The 21602-nt window shown below is 46.3% G+C and overlaps 1 protein-coding gene across 1 annotated transcript in view; it reads left to right on the forward strand.

Moving 5' to 3' along the window:
* Positions 1 to 21602, forward strand: part of cenpv (centromere protein V) — a 45515-nt gene that overhangs the window by 10440 nt on the left and 13473 nt on the right. Inside the window, exon 3 of the mRNA XM_078224587.1 lies at positions 14328 to 14397. Within this exon, the coding sequence (XP_078080713.1) occupies positions 14328 to 14397 (70 nt within the window). The remainder of the gene's footprint in view (positions 1 to 14327; positions 14398 to 21602) is intronic.

A 21602-nucleotide genomic window follows, 5' to 3' on the forward strand; every position in this document is an offset into this window, starting at 1 on the left:
CCTCCAAAACCGTGTTAGGGAACTGGAGCTGGAGTTGGATGAACTTAGGATCATCAGGGATGCAGAGGTGGCCATAGACAGAAGCTTGAGGGAAACAGTTACTCCGAGGAATGAAAATAGATGGGTGACGGTGAGAGGGGCTGGGAGGAAGTAGTCAGTGCAGGGATCCCCTGTGGTCGTTCCCCTTAGCAACAAGTATTCTGCTTTGGATACGGTTGAGGGGGATGACATACCAGTGGTGAGCCGCAGTGAGAGGATCTCCAGCACTGTGTCCGTCTCTGTGGCTCGGGAGGGTAAGGGGCAGAGCGGGAGGGCAATAGTTATTGGGGACTCGTTAGTTAGAGGGATATAGATAGGAGGTTCTGTGGCAGCAAAAGAGACTCGAGGATGGTATGTTGCCTACTGGATGCCAGGGTCCGTGACGTCTCGGACCGTGTCTTCCGGATTCTTAAGGGGGAGGGGAAACAGTCACAAGTCGTGGTACACATTGGTACCAACGACATAGGTAAGAGAAGGGACGGGGATTTAAAACAGGAATTTCGGGGGCTGGGCTGGAAGCTGAGAGCCAAGACAAAACATGTGGTCATCTCTGGTACGTTACCGGTGCCACGTGATAGCGAGTTGAGGAACAGGGAGAGAGTGCAGTTAAACATGTGGTTGCAGGGATGGTGTAGGAGGGAGGGTTTCAGATACGTGGATAATTGGAACACATTCTGGGGAAGTGGGATGGGGTGCACTTGAACCAGAGGGGCACCAATATCCTGGGAGGGAAATTTGCTACGACTCTTCAGGGGGGTTTAAACTAATTTGTGAGGGGAGTGGGAAATTGAGTTATAGTCCAGAAGTCAGTGTTGAGGGTGGTGAGGTACTGGGGAAGGTATCAAGGTCAAGGGTGGGTATCGGTAGACAGGAAGGTGGGTTGAAGTGTGTCTACTTCAATGCAAGGAGCATCCGGAACAAAGTAGATGAACTTGGGGCGTGGATTCGTACTTGGGACTACGATGTTGTGGCCATTAAGGAGACGTGGGTAGAACAAGGACAGGAATGGTTGTTGGACGTTCCGGGGTATAGATGTTTCAGTAAGTGTAGGGAAGCTGGTAAAAGAGGTGAAGGAGGGGCATTGTTAATCAAGGATAGTCTAACGGCTGCGGAAAGGCACTTCGAGGGGGATCTGCATACTGAGGTAATATGGGCTGAAGTTAGAAATAGGAAAGGAGCGGTCACGTTGTTAGGAGTTTACTATAGGCCCCCAAATAGTAATAGAGATGTGGAGGAAGAAATTGCTAAGCAGATTATGGATAGGTGTGGGGGTCACAGGGTAGTTGTCATGGGGGACTTTAACTTTCCAAATATTGATTGGAACCTTTGTACGTCAAATAGTTTGGATGGGGCAGTTTTTGTGCAGTGTGTGCAGGAGGGTTTCCTGACACAATATGTGGATAGGTCGACAAGAGGTGAGGCCACATTGGATTTGGTACTGGGAAATGAACCGGGCCAAGTGTTAGATTTGGTTGTGGGAGAGCACTTTGGAGATAGTGACCACAATTCGGTGTCTTTTGTTATTGCAATGGAGAGAGATAGGGCTGTACGGCAGGGCAAGGTTTACAATTGGGGGAGAGGTAATTATGATGCGATTAGGCAAGAATTAGGGGGCATAAGATGGGAACAGAAACTATCAGGGAAAGGCATTAATGAAAAGTAGAACTTTTTCAAGGAACAAATACTGGGTGTCCTTGATAGGTATATCCCTGTCAGGCAGGGAGGAAATGGCCGAGTGAGGGAACCATGGTTCACGAAAGAGGTGGAATGTCTTGTGAAAAGGAAGAGGGAAGCTTATGTAGGGATGAGGAAACAAGGTTCAGATGGCTCGATTGAGGGTTACAAGTTAGCAAGGAATGAGCTGAAAAAGGGGCTTAGGAGAGCTAGGAGGGGACATGAGAAGTCCTTGGCGGGTCGGATCAAGGAAAACCCCAAGGCTTTTTACTCTTATGTGAGGAATAAAAGAATGACCAGGGTGAGGTTAGGGCCGGTCAAGGACAGTAGTGGGAACTTGTGTATGGAGTCAGTAGAGATAGGCGAGGTGATGGATGAATACTTTTCTTCAGTGTTCACCAAGGAGAGAGGCCATGTTTTTGAGGAAGAGAAGGTGTTACAGGCTAATAGGCTGGAGGAAATAGATGTTCGGAGGGAGGATGTACTGGCAGTTTTGAATAAACTGAAGGTCGATAGGTCCCCTGGGCCTGATGAAATGTATCCTAGGATTCCTACGGATTCCTACGGAATGCTGTCCTACGGGTAGGGTGCTAAATTGGGGGAAGGCTAACTATAGCCGGATTAGGCAGGAATTGGTGGATGTTGATTGGGAGAGGATGTTCGAGGGTAAGTCCGCGTCTGGCATGTGGGAGTCTTTTAAGGAACTATTGATAAGGCTGCAGGAAAGGCATGTGCCTGTAAAAAGGAAAGGTAGGATTCGAGAGCCGTGGATAACCAGGGAAATTGAGGATCTGATTAAAATGAAAAGGGAGGCGTACGTTACGTCCAGGCAACAGAAAACAGATGGAGCTCTGGAGGAATACAGAGAGAGTAGGAAAGAACTCAAACGGGGAGGTAGAAGGGCAAAAAGAGGTCACGAGATGTTCTTGGCAGGCAGGATTAAAGAGAATCCTAAGGCATTCTATTCATATGTTAGGAACAAAAGAGTTGTCAGGGAGAAAATCGGACCTCTCAGGGACAAAGGAGGGGAATTATGCTTAGAACCCAAGGGAATAGGGGAGATCCTAAATGAATACTTTGCATCGGTATTCACGAAGGAGAGGGGCGTGTTAACCGGGAGTGTGTCGGAGGGAGGTGTTGACCCATTAGAGAAAATCTCCATTACAAGAGAGGAAGTGTTAGGTTTTTTAGGGAACATTAAAACTGACAAAGTCCCAGGGCCTGATGGCATCTATCCTCGACTGCTCAGGGAGACGAGAGGTGAAATTGCTGGGCCTCTGACAGAAATCTTTGTCGCTTCTTTGGACACGGGTGAGGTCCCTGAGGATCGGAGGATAGCGAATGTGGTCCCGTTGTTTAAGAAGGGTAGCAGGGATAACCCAGGAAATTATAGCCGGTGAGCTTGACGTCTGTGGTAGGGAAGTTGTTGGAGAGGATTCTTAGAGACAGGATGTATGTGCATTTAGAACGGAACAATCTCATTAGTGACAGACAGCATGGTTTTGTAAGAGGGAGGTCGTGCCTTACAAATTTGGTGGAGTTTTTTGAGGAAGTGACAAAAACGGTTGATGAAGGAAGGGCCGTGGATGTCGTCTATATGGATTTCAGTAAGGCATTTGACAAAGTCCCACATGGCAGGTTGGTTAAGAAGGTTAAGGCTCATGGGATACAAGGAGAAGTGGCTAGATGGGTGGAGAACTGGCTTAGCCATAGGAGACAGAGGGTGGTGGTGGAAGGGTCTTTTTCCGGCTGGAGGTCTGTGACCAATGGTGTTCCGCAAGGCTCTGTACTGGAACCTCTGCTATTTGTGATATATATAAATGATTTGGAAGAAGGTGTAACTGGTGTAATCAGCAAGTTTGCGGATGACACGAAGATGGCTGGAATTGCGGATAGCGAAGAGCATTGTCGGGCAATACAGCAGGATATAGATAGGCTGGAAAATTGGGCGGAGAGGTGGCAGATGGAGTTTAATCCGGATAAATGCGAAGTGATGCATTTTGGAAGAAATAATGTAGGGAGGAGTTATACAATAAATGGCAGAGTCATCAGGAGTATAGAAACACAGAGGGACCTAGTCCACAAATCCTTGAAGGTGGCAATACAGGTGGAGAAGGTGGTGAAGAAGGCATATGGTATGCTTGCCTTTATAGGATGGGGTATAGAGTATAAAAGCTGGAGTCTGATGATGCAGCTGTATAGAACGCTGGTTAGGCCACATTTGGAGTACTGCGTCCCATTCTGGTCGCCGCACTACCAGAAGGACGTGTAGGCGTTAGAGGGAGTGCAGAGAAGGTTTACCAGGATGTTGCCTGGTATGGAGGGTCTTAGCTATGAGGAGAGATTGGGTAAACCGGGGTTGTTCTCCCTGGAAAGACGGAGAATGAGGGGAGATCTAATAGAGGTGTACAAGATTATGAAGGGTATAGATAGGGTGAACGGTGGGAAGCATTTTCCCAGATCAGAAGTGACGTTCACAAGGGTTCACGGGCTCAAGGTGAGAGGGGCGAAGTATAACTCGGATATTAGAGGGATGTTTTTTACTCAGAGGGTGGTGGGGGCCTGGAATGCGCTGCCAAGTAGGGTGGTGGAGGCAGGCACGCTGACATCGTTTAAGACTTACCTGGATAGTCACATGAACAGCCTGGGAATGGAGGGATACAAACGATTGGTCTAGTTGGACCAAGGAGCGGCACAGGCTTGGAGGGCCGAAGGGCCTGTTTCCTGTGCTGTACTGTTCTTTGTTCTTTTGTTATTCTTTGGGAGGCAAGGGATGAGATTGCAGAGCCTTTGGCTTTGATCTTTGGGTCCTCACTGTCCACGGGGATGGTGCCAGAGGACTGGAGAGTGGCGAATGTTTAAGAAAAGGAATAGAAATGACCCTGGTAATTATAGACCGGTTAGTCTTACTTCGGTGGTTGTTAAATTGATGGAAAAGGTCCTTCGGAATGGGATTTACGACCATTTAGAAAGATGCGGATTAATCCGGGATAGTCAACACGGATTCGTGAAGGGCAAGTGGTGCCTCACAAATTTGATAGAATTTTTTGAGGAGGTAACTAGGTGTGTTGATGAAGGTAGGGCAGTTGATGTCATATACATGGATTTTAGTAAGGCGTTTGATAAGGTCCCCCATGGTCGGCTTATGATGAAAGCAAGGAGGTGTGGGATAGAGGGAAAGTTGGCCGATTGGATAGGTAACTGGCTATCTGATCGAAGACAGAGGGTGGTGGTGAATGGAAATTTTTTGGACTGGAGGCAGGTTGCTAGCGGAGTGCCACAGGGATCAGTGCTTGGCCCTCTGCTCTTTGTGATTTTTTATTAATGACTTAGAGGAGGGGGCTGAAGGGTGGATCAGTAAATTTGCTGATGACACCAAGATTGGTGGAGTAGTGGATGAGGTGGAGGGCTGTTGTAGGCTGCAAAGAGACATAGATAGGATGCAAAGCTGGGCTGAAAAATGGCAAATGGAGTTTAACCCTGATAAATGTGAGGTGATTCATTTTGGTAGGACTAATTTAAATGTGGATTACAGGGTCAAAGGTAGGGTTCTGAAGACTGTGGAGGAACAGAGAGATCTTGGGGTCCATATCCACAGATCTCTAAAGGTTGCCACTCAAGTGGATAGAGCTGTGAAGAAGGCCTATAGTGTGTTAGCTTTTATTAACAGGGGGTTGGAGTTTAAGAGCCGTGGGGTTATGCTGCAACTGTACAGGACCTTGGTGAGACCACATTTGGAATATTGTGTGCAGTTCTGGTCACCTCACTATAAGAAGGATGTGGAAGCGCTGGAAAGAGTGCAGAGGAGATTTACCAGGATGCTGCCTGGTTTGGAGGGTAGGTCTTATGAGGAAAGGTTGAGGGAGCTAGGGCTGTTGTCTCTGGAGCAGAGGAGGCTGAGGGGAGACTTAATAGAGGTTTATAAAATGATGAAGGGGATAGAGTGAACGTTCAAAGACTATTTCCTCGGGTGGATGGAGCTATTACAAGGGGACATAACTATAGGGTTCGTGGTGGGAGATATAGGAAGGATATCAGAGGTAGGTTCTTTACGCAGAGAGTGGTTGGGGTGTGGAATGGACTGCCTGCAGTGATAGTGGAGTCAGACACTTTAGGAACATTTAAGCGGTTATTGGATAGGCACATGGAGCACACCAGGATGATAGGGAGTGGGATAGCTTGATCTTGGTTTCAGATAAAGCTCGGCACAATATCGTGGGCCGAAGGGCCTGTTCTGTGCTGTACTGTTCTATGTTCTACAAGGGCGTGGAATGCCCTGCCTGCAGCAGTAGTGGACTCGTCAACATTAAGAGCATTCAAATGGTTATTGGATAAACATATGGATGATATTGGAATAGTGTAGATGAGAGGGGCTTTAGATTGGTTTCACTGGTCTGCGCAACATCGAGGGCCGAAGAGCCTGTACTGCGCTGTAATGTTCTACGTTCTATCTCTCAGCCCAGCGCTGCAGCTTATCTATGTCCCTCTGTAACCTGCAACAACCTTCCGCACTGTCCACAACTCCACTGACTTTAGTGTCATCCGCAAATTTACTAACCCATCCTTCTACGCCCTCATCCAGGTCATTTATAAAAATGACAAACAGCAGTGGCCCCAAAACAGATCCTTGCGGTACACCACTAGTAACTGAACTCCAGGATGAACATTTCCCATCAACCACCACCCTCTGTTTTCTTACAGCTAGCCAATTCCTGATCCAAACCACTAAATCACCCTCAATCCCATGCGTCTGTATTTTCTGCAATAGTCATAATAATACGATAGGACAGATGAATGTGTGGTTAAGGAGCTGGTGCAGGGGGTGCAGCTGGAATCATTGGGACCTCTGGGGCAGGGGTGATGGTCGCACCTAAACTGGAGGGAATCAATATTCTTGCACGGAGGTTCACTAGTGCTACTAGGGAGGGTTTAAACTAGAGCAGCAGGTCAGCAAGTGGAGGGATTGAGGGGAAGGTAGGTGTTAGGACCAGTATGTCTGAAAGGAAGAACAGGCAGGGACAGGTTAATTAACATGATGGGATTGACGGGCTGAAGTGTGTTTATTTCAATGCAAGCAGTATTATGGGTAAGACAGATGAACTTGGAGCCTGGGTCAATACATGGGACTATGATGTTGTGGCCATTACAGTGACTTGGTTGAGAGAGGGACAGGACTGGCTGCTCAATGTTCCAGCGTTTCGATGTTTAAGATGAGATAGAGAGGTAAAAGAGGTGGTGGAGTTGCATTTCTAATCAGGAAGACTGTCACATCTGCAGTTGGGGAGGACACACTGGAGGCCTCATCCACTGAGGCAATATGGCTAGAGCTCAAAAATAAGAAGGGTGCAATCACTCTGATGGGATTATACTATAGGCCCCCCAACAGCCACCGGGACATTGAGGAACAAATATGTAGGCAGCTTCTGGAAAGAAGCAATAACAACAGGGTTGTCATAGTGGGTGATTTTAACTTCCTCAATATTGACTCGGACTTCCTTAGAGCAACAGGCTTAAATGGGGCAGAATTTGTTAGGTGTGTCCAAGAGGGTTTCTTGAAACAGTATGTGGATAACCCAACCAGAGGAGGGGTCATACTGGACCGTGTATTGGCAAATGAGCCTGGCGAAGTGACTTTTCAGTCAGAGAGCATTTTGTAAACAGTAACCACAACTCCTTATGTTTTAAGCCAGCTCTGAATAAGGATAAGTCAGGACCCTGTGGGAAGGGACTAAATTGGGGAAGGGCAAATTACAACAGTATTAGGCAGGAGCTAGGGAGAGTTAATTGGGAGCAGCTGATATAGGGCAAGTCCCCATTTGACATGTGGGAGATGTTTAAAGACCTATTGATCAGAGTTCAGGACCAGCATGTTCCAGTAAGGAGGAAGGACAAGGATGGTAAGGTAAGGGGTTCTTGGATGACGAGGGAGGTTGTGAATTTAGTCAAAAGGATAAAAGAAGCAAATGGAAGTTTAGGAAGCTAAAATCGGACTGGGCCCATGAGGAATATAAAGAAAGCAGGAAAGAACTCAAGCAGGGAATTAGGAGCGCAAGGAGGGGCCATGGAATGACCCCTTGGCAATGAGCGTTAAAGAGAATCCAAAGGTATTTTATGGGTACATGAAAAACAAGAGGATAACAAGGGAGAGGGTAGGATCACTCAAGAATAAAGGAGGGAACTTGTGCTTGGAGGCAGAGGATCTGGGCGAAATCCTAAATGAGTATTTTGCATCAGTATTCACCAAGGAGAAAGAGATATAGAATGATAGTGAAGCCACAGCTCGAGTACTGTGTGCAGTTCTGTTCGCCACATTATAGGATTTTGATTTATTATTGTCACATGTATTAACATACAGTGAAAAGTATTGTTTCTTGCGCGCTATACAGACAAAGCATACATAGAGAAGGAAACGAGAGAGTGCAGAATGTAGTGTTACAGTCATAGTTATGGTGTAGAGAAAGATCAACTTAATGCAAGGTAAGTCCATTCAAAAGTCTGACAGTAGCAGGGAAGAAGCTGTTCTCGAGTCGGTTGGTGCGTAACCTCAGACTTTTGTATCTTTTTCCCAAAGGAAGAAGGTGGAAGAGAGAATGTCTGGGGTGTGTGGGGTCCTTAATAATTCTGGCTGCTTTGCCGAGGCAGCGGGAAGTGTAGACAGAGTCAATGGATGGAAGGTTGGTTTGCGTGATGGATTGGGCTACATTCACTGAAACATGGCTAAGGGAGGGACAGGACTGGCAGCTCAATGTTCCAGGATACAGATGCTATAGAAAAGATAGAACAGGAGGTAAGAGAGGAGGGGGAGTTGCACTTTTGATTAGGGAAAGCATCACGGCCGTACTGAGAGGGGATATATCCGAGGGTTCGGCCACTGAGTCGATATGGGTAGAACTGAGAAATAAGAAGGGGGAAATCACTTTGATGGGGTTGTACTCTAGGCCCCCAAATAGTCGGCGGGAAATTGAGGAGCAAATATGTAAGGAGATTACAGATAGCTCCAAGAATAATAGGATGGTAATAGTTGGAGATTTTAACTTTCCCAACATTGACTGGGACAGCCATAGTATTAGAGGGTTGGATGGAGAGAAATTTGTTGAGTGTATTCAGGAGGAATTTCTCATTCAGTATGTGGATGGCCTGACTAGAGAGGGGGCAAAACTTGACCTCCTCTTGGGAAATAAGGAAGGGCAGGTGACACAAGTATTAGTGAGGGATCACTTTGGGACCAGTGACTATTGGTTTTAAGATAGCTATGGAGAATGATAGGTCTGGCCCAAAAGTTAAAATTCTAAATTGGGGCAAGGCCAATTTTGGTGGTATCAGGCAGGAACTTTCAAAAGTTAATTGGGAGAGTCTGTGGGAAGGCAAAGAGACGTCTCGTAAGTGGCACGCTTTCAAAAGTCTGTTAACTAGGGTTCAGGGTAAACACATTCCTCTTAGAGTGAAGGGCAAGGCTGGCAGAAGTAGGGAACCCTGGATGACACGGGATATTGAGGCCCCGATCAAAAAGAAGAAAGAGGCACATGACATGCATAGGCAGCTGAGATCAAGTGAATCCCTTGAAGAGTATAGGGGGTGTAGGAATAGAGTTAAGAGAGAAATCAGGAGGGCAAAAAGGGGATACGAGATTGTTTTGGCAGATAAGGCAAAGGAGAATCCAAAGAGCTTCTACAAATACATAAAGGGCAAAAGAGTAACAAGGGAAAGAGTAGGGTCTCTTAAGGATCAACAAGGTCATCTATGTGCGGATCCACAAGAGATGGGTGAGATCCTAAATGAATATTTCTCATCAGTATTTACTGTTGAGAAAAGCATGGATGTTATGGAAGTTGGGGAAATAAATAGTGATTGATGTCTTGAGGAGTGTACATATTACAGAGAAGGAGGTGCTGGAAGTCATAAAGCGCATCAAGGTAGATAAATCCCCGGGACCTGATGAAGTGTATCCCAGGACATTGTGGGAGGCTAGGGAGGAAATTGTGGGTCCCCTAGCCGAGATATTTGAATTATCGATAGTCACGGGTGAGGTGCCTGAAGATTGGAGACTGGCAAATGTTGTGCCTTTGTTTAAAAAGGGCTGCAGGGAAAAGCCTGGGAATTACAGGCCAGTGAGCCTCACATCTGTGGTGGGTAAATTGTTGGAAGGTATTTTGAGGGACAGGATCTGCAGGCATTTAGAGACACAAGGACTAATTAGGGACAGTCAGCATGGCTTTGTGAGTGGAAAATCAAGTCTCACAAATTTGATTGAGGTTTTTGAAGGGGTAACCAAGAAAGTAGATGAGGGCAGTGCAGTTGATGTTGTCTACATGGACTTCAGCAAGACCTTTGACAAGGTACCGCACGGCAGGTTGTTGCATAAGGTTAAATCTCATGGGATCCAGGGTGAGGTATCTAAATGGATACAAAATTGGCTTCAGAGGGTGGTTGTAGAGGGTTGTTTTTCAAACTGGAGGCCTGTGACCTGCGGTGTGCCTCAGGGATCAGTGCTGGGTCCATTGTTATTTGTCATTTATATCAATGATTTGGATGAGAATATAGGAGGTATGGTTAGTAAGTTTGCAGATGACACTAAGATTCGTGGCATAGTGGACAGTGAAGAAAGTTATCTCCAATTGCAACGGGATCTTGATCAATTGGGCCAGTGAGCTGACGAATGGCAGATGGAGTTTAATTTAACAAATGCGAGGTGATGCATTTTGGTAGATTGAACCAGGGCAGGACTTGCTCAGTTAATGGTAGGGCGTTAGGGAGAGTTACAGAACAAAGAGATCTAGGGGTACATGTTCATAGCTCCTTGAAAGTGGATTCACAGGTGGACAGAGTGGTGAAGAAGGCATTCGGCATGCTTGGTTTCATCGGTCAGAACATTGAATACAGGAGTTGGAATGTCTTGTTGAAGTTGTACAAGACATTGGTAAAGCCACACTTGGAATACTGTGTGCAATTCTGGTCACCCTATTATAGAAAGGATATTATTAAACTAGAAAGAGTGCAGAAACGATTTACTAGAATGCTACCGGGACGTGATGGATTGAGTTTTAAGGAGAGGCTGGATAGACTGGGACTTTTTTCTTTGGAGCGTAGGAGGCTGAGGGGTGATCTTATAGAGGTCTATAAAATAATGAGGGGCACAGATCAGCTAGATAGTCAATATCTTTTCCCAAAGGTCGGGGAGTCCAAAACTAGAGGGCATAGGTTTAAGGTGAGAGGGGAGAGATACAAAAGTGTCCAGAGGGGCAATTTTTTCACACACAGGGTGGTGAGTGTCTGGTGCAACTGCCAGAGGTAGTAGTTGAGGCGGGTACAATTTTGTCTTTTAAAAAGCATTGAGATAGTTACATGGGTAAGATGGGTATAGAGGGATATGGGCCAAATGCGGGCAATTGGGATTAGCTTACGTGTTTTAAAAAAGAAAGGGCGGCATGGACAAGTTGGGCTGAAGGGCCTGTTTCCATCCTGTAAACTTCTATGACTCTATTCATGACCTTTTGTAGTTCCTTGCAGTCTTGGGCAGAGCAGGAGGCGTACCAAGCTGTGATACAACCAGAAAGAATGCTGTAAAAAGCTGTAAAAGTTGGTGAGAGTCGTAGCTGACATGCCAAATTTCCTTAAGTCTTCTGAGAAAGTAGAAGCATTGGTGGGCTTTCTTAACTATAGTGTTGGCATGGGGGGACCAGGACAGGTTGTTGGTGATCTGGACACTTAAAAATTTGAAGCTCACGACCCTTTCTACTTCGTCCCCATTGATGTAGACAGGGGCATGTTCTCCTTTACGCTTCCTGAAGTCGATGACAATCTCCTTCATTTTGTTGACATTGAGGGAGAGATTATTGTTGCTGCACCAATTCACCAGATTCTCTATCTCATTCCTGTACTCTGTCTCGTCATTGTTTGAGATCCGACCCACTACGGTGGTGTCGTCAGCAAACTTGAAAATCGAATTGGAGGGGAATTTGGCCGCACAGTCATAGGTGTATAAGAAGGATGTATAAGAAGGATTGCACTGGAGGGGGTGCAGAGCAGATTCACCAGGATGCTGCCTGGGTTGGAACATTTAAGTTATGAAGAGAGGTTGGATAGGCTTTGGTTGTTTGGAGGGTAGCTAATGTAAGCCCGCTATTCAAAAAGGGAGGTCGAGAGGAAACAGGTAACTATAGACCAGTGAGCCTAAAGTGGGTACCGGGGAAGTCACTACAATCCATTATCAAGGATTACATAACTCGACATTCGGAAGGCAGTGGTTTAATCAGACAAAGTCAGCATGGATTTACAAAGGGAAATCATGCGTGATGAATCTATTAGAATTCTTTGAGGATGTAACTAGTAGAGTTGACCGAGGAGAACCAGTGGATGTGGTTTATTTAGACTTTCAGAAGCTTTCAAAAAGGTCTCATTGTTCAGTTCGTTTTTCTCGAGACGCTTCCGTCCTTGATACAAAGGCAAACACCAACCGTTGTCAGAATCAAAGTTCTTTATTTGTCCTATATATGCAGGCTGGCTAACCTTTACTACTTAACCTCCACTCAGTGCTGGAAGTCCGTTAGTAAAAAGCACACGAAGCAACAAGGCTGACCCCTTTTATACAGTTTACAATCCCATCAGGTAGATGTGATTTCAAACAAGACTTAAACACACATCACCCGATTCAATCAAAAATGTCTAGACTTAAACACACATCACCCGATTCAATCAAAAACGAGTAGTTACAGGGATTGCTGCATAAGAAAGAACATCCTATTAAAATACACATTTACTACTTACAATCCCCACCCATCAGAACATAATCATAATGTCTTTAGGATACACCATTTGTTAGCGCAAAAGAGAACATTGTCATGTACTCAGCTAGACTCACATCCCAGCCGGGCTCAGCAAGCTGGAGCCTGTGGTTAACCTGTTTTGTCAGTTTCCTCCCATGAGCTGTTTCTCTGCCGTTCTTGCAAACCCAATAGTTCACCGTGCCCTCTACATTAACTGTTTAACATCTCATCATAACAGACTACTATGTAAAGTTAAAGCACATGGGATTGCAGGTAATGTCTTGAGATGGATAGAAAGCTGGTTAGCAGACAGGAAGCAAAGAGTTGGCATAAATGGGTCTTTTTCTGATTGGCAGTCAGTGACTAGTGGGGTTCCGCAGGGATCTGTACTAGGACCCCAACTGTTCACATTATATATTAATGATTTGGAAGAGGGAACTGAATATATTATCTCTAAATTTGCAGATGATACAAAGTTGATACAAAGTGGGAGGGTGAGCTGTGAGGAGGATGCAGAGATGCTTCAGCGTGACTTGGACAGGCTGAATGTGGGGGCATCTGCATGGTAGATGCAGTATAATGGGATAAATGTGAGGTTATCCACTTTGGTAGCAATAATAGGAAGACATTATTATTTGAATGGGTGTAAATTGAGAGAGGTAGATACTCAAGACCTTGGAGTCCTCGTGCATCAGTCACCGAAAGTAAACGCGCAGGTACAGCAGGCAGTAAAGATGGCAATTTGTATGTTGGCCTTCCTTGGGAGAGGATTTGAATATAGTGATAGGGATGTTTTGCTGCAATTGTACAGGTGTTGGTGAGGCCACACCTGGAGTATTGTGTGCAGGTTTGGTGTCTTTATCTGAGGAAGAATGTCCTTGCTATAGTGGGATTACAGCGAAGGTTTACCAGGCTGATTTTGGAATGGCATCTCTGTCAAATGAGGAGAGACTAAGTCGGTCAGGATTATATTCACTGGAGTTTAGAAGAGTGAGAGGGGATCTCATAGAAACTTATAAAATTCTAACAGGATTGTACAGGGTAGATTCAGAAAGAATGTTCCTGATGGTGGGAGGAGTCCAGAACTAGGGGTCATAGTTTGAGGATAAGGGGTAAACCTTTCAGAATTGAGGTGAGGAGAAATTTCTTCACCCAGAGGGTGATGAATGTGTGGAATTCACTGCCACAGAAAGTAGTTGAGGCCAAAATATTGTGCGATTTCAAGAAATTAGATATAGCCCTTGGGGCTTAAGGGATATGAGGGGAAAGGTGGGATCAGGATGTTGAATTTGATGATCAGCCATGATCAAAATGAATGGCAGAGCAGGCTCAAAGGGCCAAATGGCCTGCTGCTTCTAGTTTCTATGTTCCTACGGTCACCTGGGATTATGGCAATTTTGCCTTTTACCTCTTGTAGAGTCATTGTACACTTTTGCTACTATACAGCAGTTTGGCCCAGATTACACGGATACCTGTGCTATCTGATTCAGAGACATAAAATCTATCAACTAATTCAGACTTGATACTGTGCAGATTAAATTGCTTATATATTGAGATGTGCTGTTACCAAGGTACGAACCCTTCCCCCTGCCCCCATCACTGGTAATATCGGGTCCTTGACTGTACAGAGGCACAGAGAACAAAAATCAGAGATTACCCTTCATAAAACAGAGGTTAAATCAGAATAAATAAAGATAAGCCATTAAATAAAGAGAAACAGTGGCAGAAGAGTCTGTACCGAGAGAACACACATTTAAGATAATTTGAGAAAAGATAGCATGTGCATGCACAAGCGGCTTCTTTCTGTAACATCAGATCGCATTATTCTGACAAATTGATTCTCTGTCTCAGTTGCAGTATTTGTACAAAGAAACAGATTAAAGGCTTTATTGTCCCAGCCTCCCAGTTCAGGCTCCTCAAGGTAAGCCGTGTCTATGCAACAAGCTCTGACCCCTTTGTCTTCACGAACATTGTTAGTGAATATCTTATTGCTGCATTAGCCAATGTCTAGTTCTGAGCGTGTTACCCACTTGCACGAGCAGGTGTTGAAGTGTGCTGTGCTGTGAGATGTGTACACAAATGTGACGGATGTACCATTTGTTTTGGAAGGTCAATGATTATTTCAGGTTCTTCATCCCTCAGTGTGAAAGACTCGAGTTTCACACTAATATGAACTTAAGATCCCAAGGGTCTGATTTATTGATACTTGAGGCAGCATTATGTAGCCTCAATTCCAAGTAGGTTTCTTCACCATCCCTCACTCCCCAGCCAGTGTCGCTCCTTTCTTACTTGCTCAGGTTCTAGGTGCTAGAATCATGGAGTGGAATTCTCCCATTCCACTGGGTTTAATGGTGGGCAGGCGCTGAGAATCTAGTGGGAGCCAAATTAATGGAAATAACGTTGCAATTCTCCCAATGGTGGGTTACTGGCCGTTTGGATTTTCCACTGGCAGTTGGTGCGAAGGCCATTTGCATTTATTTACATCTCATGAATGCTCATTAAAATAGCAGCCCGCCGGCGTCCTATCAGGCTTCAACCTGGCATCATACCAACAGATGGGTGGAGAACTGGCTTAGCCACAGGTCTGTGCACTGTTGGAGAACAGATATCCACTCCATCTGACAAAGTGCTCCGAAAGCTTATGGTATTTGCTACCAAATAAACCTGTTGGACTTTAACCTGGTGTTGTGAGACTTCTTACTGTGCTTAGCCGTAGAAGACAGGGGGTAGCAATGGAGGGGTCTTTTTCCGGTTGGAGGTCTGTGACTAGTGGTGTTCCGCAGGGCTCTGTACTGGGACCTCTGCTGTTTGTGATATATATAAATGATTTGGAGGAAGATGTAGCTGGTGTGATCAGTAAGTTTGCAGACGACCCGAAGATTGCTGGAGTTGCGGAGAGTGATGAACATTGTCAGAGAATACAGCAGGATATAGATAGGCTGGAACATTGGGCGGAGAAATGGCAGATGGAATTTAATCCAGATAAATGCGAAGTGATGCATTTCGGTAGATCTAATGTAAGGGGGAGCTATACAATAAATGGCAGAACCATCAGGAGTATAGACACACAGAGGGACCTGGGTGTACAAGTCCACAGATCCTTCAAGGTGACAGCACAGATGGAGAGGGTGGTGAAGAAGGCATATGGCATGCTTGCCTTTATTGGACGGGGCATAGAATATAAAAGTTGGCATCTGATGTTGCGGCTGTACAGAACGTTGGTTAGGCCACATTTGGAATACTGCGTCCAGTTCTGGTCGCCACACTACCAGAAGGATGTGGAGGCTTTGGAGAGAGTACAGAGAAGGTTTTCCAGGATGTTGCCTGGTATGGAGGGTCTTAGCTATGAGGAGAGATTGGGTAAACTGGGGATGTTCTCCCTGGAAAGACGGAGAGGGGCGACCTAATAGAGGTGTATAAAATTATGAAGGGCATAGATAGGGTGAACAGTGGGAAGTTTTTTCCCAGGTCGGAGGTGACGAACACAAGGGGTCACAGGTTCAAGGTGAGGGGGGCAAGGTTCAACACAGATGTCAGGGGGACGTATTTTACACAGAGGGTGGTGGGGGCCTGGAATACACTGCCAAGCAAGGTGATTGAGGCGGGCACGCTGGGATCGTTTAAGACTTATCTAGATAGCCACATGAACAGACTGGGAATAGAGGGATACAAACGAATGGTCTAGTTGGGCACATGAGTGGTGCAGGCTTGGAGGGCCGAAGGGCCTGTTCCTGTGCTGTATTGTTCTTTGTTCTTTGAAATCAAGTCAGCGTCAAACCTGACTGCTGAGAAGTGGTTTGCACAAGGCAGTCCTCTGTTGGTGAGAGACATTGAGGGAGTGCGATACTCCCTTTGTTCCGCTCCTGATGCGCTGTAACCACTGGCCCGGGTCAGATCTGTTCCTGCCTCCATCTCCAAGCTGAGCTGGTCTTCATGCTCAGCACCGTGCTGCTGGATCCATGGACCCACCTGTGTCAGAGTCAGATCAGCCCAGCACCTGAAGTTGGGGGGTACAGGGGTCTCCTTCCTTCCTAGTGTCACATAGCAATATGTATCTGGACAGGACTGTGCTGTGGGACTCATGCTGCATCGCGATATATGCCTGAAGTTTGACCAGGAGCGTGCTGTGATAGAACCATAGAACCATAGAAAATTACAGCTCAGAAACAGGCCTTTTGGCCCTTCTTGTCTGTGCCGAACCATTTTATGCCGAGTCCCACTGACCTGCACTTGGACCATATCCCTCCACACCCCCCTCATCCATGAACCCATCCAAGTTTTTCTTAAATGTTAAAACTGACCCCGCATTTACCACTTTATCCGGCAGCTCATTCCACACTCCCACCACTCTCTGCGTGAAGAAGCCCCCCCTAATATTCCCTTTAAACTTTTCTCCTTTCACCCTTAACCCATGCCCTCTGGTTTTTTTCTCCCCTAGCCTCAGCGGAAAAAGCCTGCTTGCATTCACTCTATCTATACCCATCAAAATCTTATACACCTCTATCAAATCTCCCCTCAATCTTCTACGCTCCAGGGAATAAAGTCCCAACCTATTCAATCTCTCTCTGTAACTCAGCTTCTCAAGTCCCGGCAACATCCTTGTGAACCTTCTCTGCACTCTTTCAATCTTATTTACATCCTTCCTGTAACTAGGTGACCAAAACTGTACACAATACTCCAAATTCGGCCTCACCAATGCCTTATATAACCTTACCATAACACTGCAACTTTTATACTTGATACTCCGATTTATAAAGGTCAATGTACCAAAGGCACTCTTTACGACCCTATCCACCTGTGACGTCACTTTTAGGGAATTCTGTACCTGTATTCCCAGATCCCTCTGTTCAACTGCACTCTTCAGAGTCCTACCATGTACGTTCTTCTTTGGTTTGTCCTTCCAAAGTGCAATATCTCACACTTGTCTGCGTTAAATTCCATTTGCCATTTTTTAGCCCATTTTTCTAGTTGGTCCAAATCCCTCTGCAAGCTTTGAAAACCTTCCTCACTGTCCACTACACCTCCAATCTTTGTATCATCAGCAAACTTGCTGATCCAATTGACCACATTATCATCCAGATCATTGATATAGATGACAAACAACAATGGACCCAACACCGATCCCTGCGGCACACCACTAGTCACAGGCCTCCACTCAGAGAAGCAATCCTCCACAACCACTCTCTGGCTTCTTCCATTGAGCCAGTGTCTTATCCAATTTACTACCTCCCCATGTATACCTAGCGACTGAACCTTCCTAACTAACCTCCCATGAGGGACCTTGTCAAAGGCCTTGCTGATATCCAGGTAGACAACATCCACTGCCTTCCCTTCATCCACTTTCCTGGTAACCTCCTCGAAAAACTCTAATAGATTGGTCAAACATGACCTACCACGCACAAAGCCATGTTGACTCTCCCTAATAAGTCCCTGTCTATCCAAATATTTGTAGATCCTATCCCTTATCACACCTTCCAATAACTTGCCCACCACCGACGTCAAACTTACTGGCCGATAATTTCCCGGATTTCTTTTGGAACCTTTTTTAAACAACGGAACAACATGAGCCACCCTCCAATCATCCGGCACCTCCCCCGTGAATACTGACATTTTAAATATGTCTGCCAGGGCCCCTGCAAGTTCAACACTAGCTTCCCTCAAGGTCCGTGGGAATACCCTGTCCGGTCCTGGGGATTTATCCACTCTGATTTGCCTCAAGACAGCGAGCACCTCCTCCCCTTTAATCTGTAAAGGTTCCATGACCTCCCTACCAGTTTGCCCTATTTCCGTAGACTCCATGCCCGTTTCCTCAGTAAATACGGATGCAAAAAAACCATTTAGTACCTCCCCCATCTCTTTTGGTTCCATACACAGTGTACCACTCTGGTCTTCAAGAGGACCAATTTTATCCCTCACTATCCTTTTGCTCCTAACATACCTATAGAAGCTCTTGGGATTTTCCTTCACTCTGTCTGCCAAAGCAACCTCATGTCTTCTTTTAGCCCTCCTGATTTCCCTCTTAAGTAGCTTCTTGCACTTTTTATACTCCTCGAGCATCTGATCTGTTCCTTGCTGCCTGTACATTTCATACAACTCTCTCTTCCTCTTAATCAGTGTTACAATCTCCCTCGAGAAACAAGGTTCCTTATTCCTATTTACTTTGCCTTTAATCCTGACAGGAACATACAAACTCTGCACTCTCAAAATTTCTCCTTTGAAGGCCTCCCACTTTCCATTTACATCCTTACCAGAGAACAGCCTGTGCCAATCCACACTTCCCAGATCCCTTCTCATTTCATCAAATTTGGCCTTTTTCCAGTTCAGAACTTCAACCCGAGGACCAGATCTATCCTTATCCACGATCAAGTTGAAACTAATGGCATTATGATCACTGGATCCAAAGTGTTCCCTCACACTCACATCCATCACCTGCCCTAACTCATTTCCCAATAGGAGATCCAATATCGCATCCTCTCTAGTTGGCACCTCTATATACTGATGTAGAAAATTCTCCTGAACACATTTTACAAACTCTACCCCGTTGATCTGAGGTGGTTGGGCAGCCTGGTGAAGACAAGGGGGTGCAGTGTTGGGGAGGGCTGTGCAAGGAGGGTGATTGGGTGGGGGCGCAGGCTCGTGACGTCAGGCGGAGGGGGCGCAGGCTCGTGACGTCAGGCGGAGGGGCAAGGAGGTGGATGCAGAAGACAAACAATGGAAGGCAGAGGGAAGACCGAAAGGACGGAAGCTGGAACCCACCGAAAAACTTCCAAACAACAGGGTCAAAGGAATCTCACCTGGTTTACTGGAAGGGGATGCACAAAGACTCCAGACGTAGGAGGTAGAGGTGCAAGTGGGGCACATCACAAGTGACTGGAACAGGGGACAGATGGTTGAATAGAGGAACTGACTTCTTCTTGGTTCTCGATCCTTCGACCGTTAGGAAGTTTCTCCTTATCTAATCAGTCCCAACCCCTCATGATTTTGAACATCTCTCGCAAATCTCTCAATTTTTTTCTTTTAATGTGGTGCCAGGGTCAAACCTGTCAGCTGAGGGTAGTCGATGAATCAGGTGCCTGTTCACGAGGCGTGTCTGAGGGGTACTTGCCTGTGCATAATTAATGAGGTTTCAAGTGCAGAATCTATTGCGGATCCCACTATTCTGGCCAGCGGGAAAGGTGTTGCTCGATCCTCCCACCACCGCACTTAGTCTCAAAATGGGAGAATTCCGCCATTGTTACAGCTCAGGAGGCCATTCATAGAAACATAGAAAAACTACAGCACAAACAGGCCCTTCGGCCCACAAGTTGTGCCGAACACATCCCTACCTTCTAGACCTACCTATAACCCTCCATCCTATTAAGCTCCATGTACTCATCCAGGAGTCTCTTAAAAGACCCTATTGAGTTCACCTCCACCACCACTGACGGCAGCCGATTCCACTCGCCCACCACCCTCTGTGTGAAAAAATTCCCCCTAACATTTCCCCTGTACCTACCCCCCAGCACCTTAAACCTGTGTCCTCTCGTAGCAGACATTTTCACCCTGGGAAAAAGCCTCTGAGAGTCCACCCGATCTATGCCTCTCAACATCTTAGATACCTCTATTAGGTCTCCTCTCATCCTTCGTCTCTCCAAGGAGAAAAGACCGAGCTCCCTCAGCCTATCCTCATAAGGCATGCCATTCAATCCAGGTAACATCCTTGTAAATCTCCTCTGCACCCTTTCAATCTTTTCCACATCCTTCCTGTAATGAGGCGACCAGATCTGAGCACAGTACTCCAAGTGGGGTCTGACGAGGGTCTTATATAGCTGCATCATTATCCTTGGACTCCTAAACTCAATCCCTCGATTGATAAAGGCCAGCACGCCATACGCCTTCTTAACCACCTCCTCCACCTGCGTGGCCGATTTTAGAGTCCTATGGACCCGGACCCCAAGTTCCTTCTGATCCTCTCCAGTACTAAGAGTCTTTCCTTTTATATTGTACTCCTTCATCCCATTTGACCTGCCAAAATAGACCACTACGCATTTATCTGGGTTGAAGTCCATCTGCCACTTGTCCGCCCAGTCTTGCATCCTATCTATGTCCCTCTGTAACTTCTGACATCCCTCCAGACTATCCACAACCCCACCAACCTTCGTGTCGTCGGCAAACTTACCAACCCATCCCTCCACTTCCTCATCCAGGTCATTTATGAAAATGACAAACAGCAAGGGTCCCAGAACAGATCCCTGGGGCACACCACTGGTGACCGACGTCCATTTAGTAAAAGACCCATCTATACCCACTCTCTGCCTCCTTTGGGCAAGCCAGTTCTGGATCCACCGGGCAGCAGCCCCTTGGATCCCATGCCCTCTCACTTTTTCTCGAAGCCTTGCATGGGGGACCTTATCGAACGCCTTGCTAAAATCCATATAAACCACATCTACCGCTTGCCCTTTGTCAATGTGTTTGGTCACATTTTCGAAGAACTCCACCAGGCTCGTAAGGCACGATCTGCCTTTGACAAAGCCATGCTGAGTATTCTTGAGCATACTAAACCTCTCTAAATGCTCATAAGTCTTGTCCCTCAGGATCTTCTCCATCAGCTTACGAACCACCGAGGTTAGACTCACCGGTTGGTAATTTCCTGGGGTATCCCTATTCCCCTTCTTGAAAATAGGAACCACATCCGCAATCCTCCAATCCTCCGGCACCTCTCCCGTCTCGACGACGCAAAGATCATCGCCAGAGGCTCTGCAATCTCTTCCCTCGCCTCCCACAGTAACCTGGGGTACATCCCATCCGGATCCGGCGACTTATCTATCTTGATGCCATTCAAAGATTTCAGCACAACCTCTTTGTTAAAGTCCACATACTCAATCCTTTCAGTCCACCGCACGCCCGCAGTACATCCACCCAGGTCCTTCTCCTCTGTGAAAACTGAGGCAAAATACTCATTGAGCACCTCTGCCATTTCTACTGGTTCCGTACAGACTTTCCCTCCTTCACCTTTTATAGGCCCTATTCCTTCACGTCTCATCATTTTACTCTTCACATATTTATAGAACGCCTTAGGGTTTTCCTTAATCCTACCTGCCAGGGCCTTCTCGTGACCCCTTCTGGCTCTCCTAATTTCCTTCTTTC

The sequence above is a fragment of the Mustelus asterias genome, chromosome 12 (assembly GCF_964213995.1).
Source record: "Mustelus asterias chromosome 12, sMusAst1.hap1.1, whole genome shotgun sequence".
NCBI classification, from domain to species: Eukaryota; Metazoa; Chordata; class Chondrichthyes; order Carcharhiniformes; family Triakidae; genus Mustelus; species Mustelus asterias.